This window comes from Physeter macrocephalus, chromosome 19 (assembly GCF_002837175.3).
Source record: "Physeter macrocephalus isolate SW-GA chromosome 19, ASM283717v5, whole genome shotgun sequence".
NCBI classification, from domain to species: domain Eukaryota; kingdom Metazoa; phylum Chordata; class Mammalia; order Artiodactyla; family Physeteridae; genus Physeter; species Physeter macrocephalus.
Genome location: NC_041232.1, coordinates 60,204,748 through 60,214,892, shown reverse-complemented (window position 1 = coordinate 60,214,892; position 10,145 = coordinate 60,204,748). Strand labels below are relative to the sequence as shown.

Below are 10,145 nucleotides of genomic sequence, written 5' to 3'. Positions count from 1 at the left end.
TAGGTTCTTCATGACCATTTTTTTTTTTTTTTTTTAGATTCCATATGTATGTGTTAGCATACGGTATTTGTTTTTCTCTTCCTGACTTACTTCACTCTGTATGACAGACTCTAGGTCCATCCACATCACTACAAATAACTCAATTTCATTCCTTTTTATGGCTGAGTAATATTCCATTGTATATATGTGCCATCTTCTTTATCCATTCATCTGTCGATGGACAGTTAGGTTACTTCCATGTCCTGGCTATTGTAAATAGAGCTGCAATGAACATTGCACCACAGATCTTTATGAATTTGTTTTGGATTTTTATTTAATACTCATTCATTTGTAAAGTACATGTGTTCTTTGATTCAAGTTGAAAGTTAGTTTGTGAAGGATGCTGACTTGCTGTCCTCTGTCCCTGCCTGGTAAGGCTCTGCTGAGCAGCTGCTGAGCCCCGAGTGTTGGAAAGCCACCCTAAGAGCCCTGGGCTGCTGCGCCCCAGGCTGCCAGCACGGGGCAGCTTCTGCTGAGACCTCGGTGCTTCAAAGCTCTCCGGATGTTCTTTTGTCAGACAAGCAGGTGTGTAGCTCTTGGTCTCTGAAGTTTTTGTGCGTTTCTTTTCCATTTCCTTTGTAGTTTTTTATTTAATTAATTAATTAATTTATTTTTAATTCCTTTTTTTCTTGGCTGCGTTGGGTCTTTGTTGCGCGCTCGGGCTTTCTCTAGTTGCGGCGAGCGGGGGCTACTCTTCCTTGCGGTGCACGGGCTTCTCATTGCAGTGGCTTCTCTTGTTGCGGAGCACGGGCTCTAGGTGCGCAGGCTTCAGTAGTTGAGGCACGCAGGTTCGGTAGTTGCAGCCTGAAGGCTCTGTGGCACACAGGCTTCAGTAGCTGTGGGGCATGGGCTTAGTTGCTCTGCGGCATATGGGATCTTCCTGGACCAGGGCTCGAACCTGTGTCCCCTGCATTGGCGGGAGGATTCTTAACCACTGCGCCACCAGGGAAGCCCTGTATGTTTTTTAAACAACTAGAACACATGTAAAATTTATATCTAACAAAGCATCTTTTTATCTCTAAGGGCCCTGAGTTTTCCTTTGTCAGTCATCTCCCATTCCCTCTACCCTCACCCGCCTTCTGTGCCTGGATCAGCTTTCTCTCATGCCTCAGAGTCTAATTCTTGCCTCTCTGTTCAGGAACAGCCCAGCCCCAGCCCCTGTGTGTACCTCGCCTCCCGGCCTTAACCCTCCTGCTTCACTGGCTCTTTCAAACAGGTTTTCACGCAGTGTCCCACAGAGCTCTCAGCTTCATCAATTTTATATGATGTGGGTCCACATGAATTTAGTTGAAAAAATGGTTCCTTTGCTTTAGAAAAGGAGTTTGAAATCTGCTGATTTACTTTTCATATGCCATATACCTTTGCAACTCGATTACAAGTCAAAGCCCTCTGTCACAGTCTACTGTAGTATTCTACTGAAAGTAGATATTCAGTAAGCATTTTTTAAACCAGTCATTCTTTTCCAGGTAATGGAGACTATACAGTGGCTCTCAAACTTTTTTTATAAGCTTCGGTTATCCACGTTGGACTTTAAAAGTTTTGGTTTATTCTCAAAATGGAGTCCTTACATGGCAGATATGAAGACACTCTTGGGCTACCTTGTAAAGAGACTGCTTGACTCAGAAATGGCCTGCTTGGCCCAAGATCCATCTGCCAGTAGCAAAACAGGTAATATGCCTTTAGTGCAACATGGAGCTTAGGTGTTCTGACCTTGCATTAGAAGAGACTTGAATAGACACATTAAGAGATTTAAAACTTGGTGATAAATCTGTATATCTGAGTGTCATGAAGAAGAAGTAGGAAATACACAGTACAAGTGTGAACCCATATATGTGTCATACCTGTATTCACTTACACAGTGGGTGCTTGCTTCAGCTTGTTTCTGCCTCTCCTTTGTAAGGTGAAGTACAAAGAGATAGGTTTCAGTCTCCAGCTCTTTCTTCCTATTATTTATCTCATTAAGAGTATTTAAGTTTTTATTTTTAAAAAAATGCATGTTATAAAATTGTCCATGACATTGTGTTATAATAAAACTTCTTCAATTTAAGAAATTTCATTGCAGCAAATGAAAACTGAAACATGTTTAGTTATATTAAATATGTTGTTTGTATATCACCATAGGTTTATGAGTATACAGATGATAAGAAGAAGATTTTCTTTATAGTTATCAATGATCTTGACAAAAGGTGGACTTGTTTCTTCTTTTTCTTAATTGAAGTATAGTTGATGTACAATACTATATAAGTAACAGGTGTATAATATAGTGATTCACAATTTTTAAAGGTTATACTCCGTTTATAGTTATTATAAAATATTGGCTATATTCCCTGTGTTGTACAGTATATCTCTGTAGCTTATTTTATGCCTAATAGTTTGTACCTCTTAATCCCCTACCCTTATATTGCTCCTCCCCCTTCCCTCTCCCCACTGGTAACCACTAGTTTGTTCTCTATATCTGTGAGTCTGCTTCTTTTTTGTTATATTCGCTAGTTTATTTTTTAGATTCCACATATAAGTGGGATCATACTGTATTTGTCTTTCTCAGTCTGACTTATTTCACTTAGCATAATGCCCTCCAAACCCTCCATATGTTGCTGCACATGGAAAATTTTCATTCTTTTTTATTGTGTGTATATGTGTGTGTGTGTGTGTATGTATGTGTGTGTATGTGTCTGTGTGTGTGTGTATGTGTGTGTGTGTATGTATGTGTGTGTATGTGTGTGTGTGTGTGTGTGTATGCCACATCTTCTTTATCCACTCATCTGTTGATGGACAGCTAGGTTGCTTCCATATCTTGGCATTTTAAATAATGCTGCTATGAACATTGGGGTGCATAGTATCTTTTCGAATTAGTGCTTTTGTTTTTTTTTGGATATACACCCAGGAGTGGAATAGCTGGATCATATGGTAGTTCTATTTTTAGTTTTTTGAGAAACCTCCATACTGTTTTCCACAGTGGCTGCACCGATTTACATTCCCACCTACAGTGTACAAGGGTTCCCTTTTCTTCACATCTTCGCCAACATTTGGTATTTCACCTACAGTGTACAAGGGTTCCCCTTTCTTCACATCTTCGCCAACATTTGGTATTTGTGTTCTTTTTGCTGATAGCCATTGTGACAGGTGTGAGGTGATATCTCATTGTGGTTTTGATTTGCATTTCCCTGATGATTAGCGATGTTGAGCATTTTTTCATGTGCCTGTTGGCCATCTGCATTTGATGGGCTTGTTTCTTGTCTCTAAAAATTTTGCTTTGTTTTAGTGCTAAGATCCCTACATTCAGTAATCGTCCAGCTCTTTAAGCCATGGATACTGGTTTTAGAGGACAATGAAAGGTAAATAGTTTTTCTGATATTCAAATTTCTTTGAAATTTATAGACTTAAAGTTCTGATGGTGTTTTGGTCCAGCTGATGATTCACAGATTTGATTTTAAATTTAGAGAATGCTTCTTTACAAAGTAAACTTAAGAAATTTTCTGTTTGTGGACTTGTTAGTCTGCTTGATCAGAGCTATTAATTTTGAAGCAAAGTTGGACACTCATTTCCAGTTTTTCACAATAAAGAAGTTGAATGAGGTTGGTATTTAATTTCAGAAAAACGGATGTTGTTCTCCTGAATTAGGTTTTGATAATATAACACTGCAAAATATGAGGCTAACTTGATTTTACCTAGTATCAGTTATTTTTTTGGAACTAAGTTGACTTTCAAATTACTGGGTGGTAATTGCTCTTTTAACATGAGCTCTGCAACTAAATGAAAGCATTATTTCACAAGCATTTAAAACAGAGGTGTTGAGCTGTCCAAATGCAAGGAGTTGCCTTACGAGTCTTTTTTCCTCTAAAAGCATACAAACAAAAGGTAGATGTCCAGAGTTCTGTAAGAATTACACAATATATATCACAGTATTTAAAGTGTTTTCATAAGTATGAATTAATCTGATCCTGAGATTCAGAAAACTTGAATGTCTTGCTCAAATCCCACAGCTGGTGAGGGCTAGACTGGGACCAGGGTAGAGCTTTGACCCCTATGTCCAGATTGTTTGTATCATCCAGGCTGCTTCAAGAGCCCATTGAGGAAAACAGAAAAAGTTCTGGGTCTTTACTTTCTCCAGAGGGCTATCCTTAGACAATCCACAAGCTTCAGGATTTTGTGGTGACTGTGAGACTGCTTACCATAATTTAGCCTTCCTATTTATTTCCAGGAAGAACTAATGGAATTTACTTTTATATTGAACTTTCTATACCAGATTCAGAAACTAAAAATTTCATATAAAGAGTTTTTCCTTTGGTTATTTCCTCTCTGTTCATTTTTGACCATCTTTTTTTACATGACTTTTCACCCCCCATGCTTTAGGTAGAGAAAACTGTCTTCTAAGGCATTCGAAATGTAACCAAGATACACAAGGGATGGGTTTACGGGCATAAATTGGATGTGTTGTAAAAGGTGTTAATTTAATAGTTATTTAGATAGCACACTTCTGAAACTTAATTACATTGGAATAAAGGTTAGGAAGGAAAGTAAATAAAGTTATATGATTGATATTAAAAGCTACAATTCACCTCCAGGAATTTACAGTCTTTAAAGTGCTCTAAATGTGTCTTAGGGCTACATAACACAGCGTTTTCTAGAACTTAGGCAAACCCCAGACTCTGGGACGTACAGTAAGTTAATCATAGTGTTTCCTTTCTAAGCGTGTGTTTCTTTTATTTAAAGCAGCCAACGACATTACCCCTGGCTGGAGAGTGATGCTGTGGTGGCCTCAAGCATCGTGCAGTTGTTCACTGATTGCATTGACTCATTGCACAAGAGTTTTAAAGGTAGGAAGGTGTTATATCATGTCTCTGGTTAGTTTTCACTTTTCCTTAAGTAATTCAGTTAATGTTTTGCCTCTGCTTTTCTACTTTATTCACTTTTACTTTATTTGGTAGGCTGTCATCTTTGACCAAAGAAAGGTCACGCATACAATTATTTCGTGTGGTGTGTAACCTCTTATCTTTTTCGGGAGGTAGTGCTGAGTGTCATCAGTTATGGCTTTCTCTTTTCAAATACTGTCTTTCCCCCATGGTGAATCTCATTCTGTCTTCTGTGACTTTTCACTTTTTTGGTGTGTTTTCTTCTGCTTCATTTTGGGCAAATTCTTTTTTTTTTTGACCACACCGAGTGTATTGTGGGATCTTAGTTCCCCGGCCAGGGATTGAACCCGCACCCTCGGCAGTGAAAGTACAGAGTCCTAACCACTGGACTGCCAGGGAATTCCCCTGGGCAAATTCTTGAGATCTCTCTTCCAGCTTACTCCATCTCTTCAGCTATGTCTAGTCCGCTTTAAAAAAAAAAATCCATTGAATTTTTCATTTCAGTTTCTAGAAGTAATGTTTGTTTGTAAAATTTATCCAGATCCTTTTAAAAATATTTATTTATTTTAAAAAATTATTTATTTATTTATTTAAGACGTTGGGGGTAGGAGTTTATTAATTAATTTATTTATTTTTGCTGTGGTGGGTCTTCGTTTCTGTGCGAGGGCTTTCTCTAGTTGTGGCAAGCAGGGGCCACTCTTCGTTGTGGTACGTGGACCTCTCACTGTCGCGGCCTCTCTTGCTGCGGAGCACAGGCTCCAGATGTGCAGGCTCCGTAGTTGTGGCTTATGGGCCTAGTTGCTCCACGGCACGTGAGATCCTCCCAGACCAGGGCTCGAACCCGTGTCCCCTGCATTAGCAGGCAGATTCTCAACCACTGCGCCACCAGGGAAGCCCCTATTTATTTATTTTGATTGTGTTGGGTCTTCATTTCTGCGCGTGGTCTTTCTCTAGTTGCGGCAAGCAGGGGCTACTCTTCATTGTGGTGCATTGGCTTCTCATTGCGGTGGCTCATCTTCGTTGTGGAGCACAGGCTCTAGGCGTGTGGGCTTCAATAGTTGTAGCACACGGGCTCAGTAGTTGTGGCTCGCGGGCTTAGTTGCTCCGTGGCATGTGGGATCTACCCAGACCAGGGCTTGAACCCCTGTCCCCTGCATTGGCATGTGGATTCTTAACCACTGCGCCACCAGGGAAGTCCCTATCCAGATCCTTTTTGATAGCATCTTCTTTCTTTAATTTAAAATTTCAATTTTTGTTACTTTAAAATGTTTAAACCTACTTACTTTCCTTTATGAGCTGTATGCAGTAATTCCATCATCTCAAGTTTCTGTTCGGGGGTGGCTCATGCTTCTGTTTGATTTTCCTTCAGAGGCTTGTTTCCTTGTGTATTTTGTAATTTTCTATTGTGAGCCCATATTTAGAGAGACTTTATCTGTGGAAATTCCATGAGGACTAGGATGAGGGTGTATGCCTTCAGAGAAGATCTGCATTTGTTGCCATTTGGCTCAGTGTAATTCCTTGGCTTTGGGCTTCTCACACTACACAGATACGTGAAATCAAACCCCATACTTAATTATCACAATCAGCTTTCTTGCCTCGCTGACTCCCAGTCCAGGCTAAGGCAGAGAAGATCTGTTCCCCTCCCCGCTTATCTGCGCTTTCAGTGAGGGTGTAGTCCTTAGAAGATCTTGTTTTCTGTTTCCTTGTGCTGTTGAAAACCCCACATAAGCAAACAGCCCCAGGGCAACTGAGGCTTCCGCATCAGTTTAATACTCTGCTTTCCTAGTCTCTCTGCTTCTGACCTCTTTTCTTCCACTGAATGTATGTAGCTGTGCATTTTCAGAGTTGTTGTATTTTACTTAGTGTCTCTAAATGTTTTGTATTGGGAGGCTTGTAAGGATATTAGGTCCACCCAGCCCAGATTCTTGCAATAGCCTCCTAGCTGTCCTTGGTATCTCATTTCTGTTCCTGCCTATTTACTAGATTGATTTTCCAAAAATTCTGTTTGTATGCTATTATATTCTTATTCAGAAACTTTTAAATGTAATAATGTTTTAGCTCAGCATTCAAATGTGTCTGGCTCAGAGCACTTCACCGTTACGTGATGGTTTTTTTATGGAAGCATTCCATTCAGCCATACTGCTCTACTCACTGTTCCCTAAAAGTCCTTGGATCTTCCCTCTGCCACTTCTTTGCTTATGCTGATTCCACTACCTGGATGAAGCCTCGGGCCCTTTATATTCTCCTGCATATCTGTTCATGTGCATACATTTCTCTCCTGCCTCTAAATCTTCATGGCACATTGTTGCAGATTGAATCCTTGGGAAGCAGACGCCATGATGAAGCCAGGATGCTGAGATTTATTTGGGGTAATGCCTGTGAAAATAAGAGGGAGAGGAATAAGGGTGGGCAAGGAAAGCCTTCAGACCCTGGTGCAGGCCTAACACCCGTGAAAAGAGAGTAGGAAGAGTCTCAGCCTGCAGGACAGCTCTGAGAAAGTATTGGCCAGCTGGTTAGGGAGTTCTAGTGCGAAGATACTTTATTGAGGATTCTACCTTGGGCGGAAGCAGCTAGGCCTGTGCTTAGTTGTTGGCTGAGGGCTACCTGGGAGGAGGATGGCCTCGACTCAGGTGCTGAAGGTGCTGTGCCCTGATCTGTGGCAAGTTCTGTTTGAAGGGAGATCTGAGTGGCGCACCCCCGTGGCTACCATGTGTTTATGTGGCACTGAGTCCTGGAGTTAACAATATGTCATCCAGTATTTTATATACGATATATATAGTAGATAACATATCAGATAATAGACTATATATTATAATAATATGTATAAATATATATAGCAATGATATATATGTTATAATATAAAACAATATATCATCCAATATTTTATATATATACAAAAATAGACTTTTTTTAAGTGTAGTTTTAGGTTCACAGCAAAACTGAGCAGAAAGCACAGAGAGTTTCCATATTCCCTTTCCTCCCTGCTCCGCATGCATAGCCCCCTCCCCACCCACTATCACCATCCCCCACCAGAGTGGTACATTTGTTATAGCCGATGAACCTACACTGACACATTATTACCCAAAGTCCATAGTCTACATTAGGATTCATGCTGGGGCTTGTGCATTCTCTGGGTTTGGATAAATGTATAATGATGTGTGTTTACCATTACAGTATCATACAGAGTAGTTCACTGCCCTAAATATCCTCTGTGCTCTGTCTATTCATCCCTCCCCCACCCCAGCCTTTGGCAACCACTGATTTCTTTTACTTTCTGCATAGTCTTAGCTTTTCTAGAATGTCATATAGTTAGAATCATTCATTATGCAGCTTTCCAGATGGGTTTCTTTCGCTTAGTATATGCACTTAGGTTCCTCCATGTCTTTCATGACTTGATAGCTCATTTCTTTTTAGTGCTGAATAATATACCGTTGTCTGGATGTACCTCATCCAGCGTTTTTTTTTTTTTTAAAATATTTATTTATTTATTTGGCTGCTTCGGGTCTTAATTGCACCACGCGGGATCTTTTGTTGTGGTGCGCGGGCTTCTCTCTAGTTGAGGCGCATGGGCTCCAGAGCACACGGGCTCAGTAGCTGCAGTGCGCACGGGCTCTCTAGTTGTGGCCCACGGGCTCTAGAGCACACGGGCTTAGTTGCTCTGCAGTTGCCCCGCGGCATGTGGGATCTTAGTTCCTTGACCAGGGATCGAACCCACGTCCCCTGATTGGAAGGTGGATTCTTTACCACTGGACCACCAGGGAAGTACCCATCTAGTATTTTTGATTGACCTTTTACATATCTGATCTCCTCTCTGTTCCCCCTCCCCCCGACCCCCGTTATAAGATATAAACTCTAGGCACAGAAACATTCTTCTTTTTATCTCCCCCCAACCCAAGACTTACGACAGTGCCGTACTCTGAGTGTCTACTTGATAAAAGTATTGGTTCAGTGAGTAACACATGAAATCCTAATAGCACTCAGTTTTTTTTTTTCTTTTTTTGGAAAGGTAGACTTCTAGCTGCGTATTACCATCCACAACATATTTATAGTGAGACAAATATTTCAGCATAAAATTATTGTCGCGAAGGCTATTATTTAGTTTCTTAGTATAAAGGGGCAGGCACTCTCACAGGCCCGTGTATATCAAATAAAAAAGTGGCCTAGGAATAGGAGAGTACATAGATAACATTAAGAATTGGCAGCTCAATTCAGAGAGAGGAAACAGAAGAACTATGCACAGCAAGATGAAGAAGTATTAAATTATAGCCTTTTAGTGAGATCGTCTGATTCAGCTCTCTGTTTTTATTGATGAGAAAAAATGAGGACCTGAAAAGCAAAATGAATTCATCTGAGGTCACAGAACTTATTTGTGTCTGGGCTGGGACTAGGGACGCTCGGTCTGGTCCTAAGAGATTACCTCCTAGACACCTTCTACGTATCCATCTTAATTTAAACAAAACTATCTTTTTTATCCATATTTAAACAAATGCTACTCTTCACCCCTGTCTTAAAAGGTTGTTAAAAACATACGTTACTGTTTCATGAGGACTGGGGATTGAGGGCACAGGAATGTTAGCAGTGATAAGTCGACTGGTACCATGTGTTGATGCTCATTAGTCACTTTTCAAAAGTCAGTGTTGAGAAACTCCCGTCAGGTTTCTGCTCTCATCGTACGTGGCTCTCTCTTCTTTGACCAAATTCCATTCCTTTGCTTAGAACCAGAAAGTCTGAAAAAATTTGTTTCAGACTAAATCCTCCTGCGGGTATTAAAGTAATTGGTCCTTGTGAGGATAATACTGAGTGATTCAGGTCACAGAAGAGTGTGACATTTGTTTTAGAGTGACTTACTTGAATGACAGTTAACAGTCTAGTTTTACTGCACCAAGGGTTAAGATTTAGTCATTTGGAACATTTCCTTTTTTTTTTTTTAAATAGATTTATTTATTTAGGCTGTGTTGGGTCTTCATTGTCGTGCGTGAGCTTTCTGTACTTGCGGCGAGTGGGGGCTACTCTTCGTTGTGGCACGTGGGCTTCTCACTGCGGTGGCTTCTCTTGTTGCGGAGCACGGGCTCTAGGCACGTGGGCTCAGTAGTTGTGGCTCGCGGGCTCTGGAGCACAGGTTCAGTAGTTGTGGCGCACTGGCTTAGTTGCTCCGTGGCATGTGGGATCTTCCCGGACCAGGGATCAAACCCATGTCTCCTGCGTTGGCAGGTGGATTCTTAACCACTGTGCCACCAGGGAAGTCCCTGGAAC

General features: G+C 40.9%; 1 protein-coding gene across 1 annotated transcript in view; it reads left to right on the top strand.

Moving 5' to 3' along the window:
- The window catches only part of EPG5 (ectopic P-granules 5 autophagy tethering factor), a 161,641-nt gene that overhangs the window by 129,276 nt on the left and 22,220 nt on the right, over window positions 1-10,145 (top strand). Inside the window, exons 32-35 of the mRNA XM_024132235.3 lie at window positions 416-564; window positions 1,506-1,707; window positions 3,302-3,374; window positions 4,753-4,856. Of these exons, the coding sequence (XP_023988003.1) occupies window positions 416-564; window positions 1,506-1,707; window positions 3,302-3,374; window positions 4,753-4,856 (528 nt within the window). The remainder of the gene's footprint in view (window positions 1-415; window positions 565-1,505; window positions 1,708-3,301; window positions 3,375-4,752; window positions 4,857-10,145) is intronic.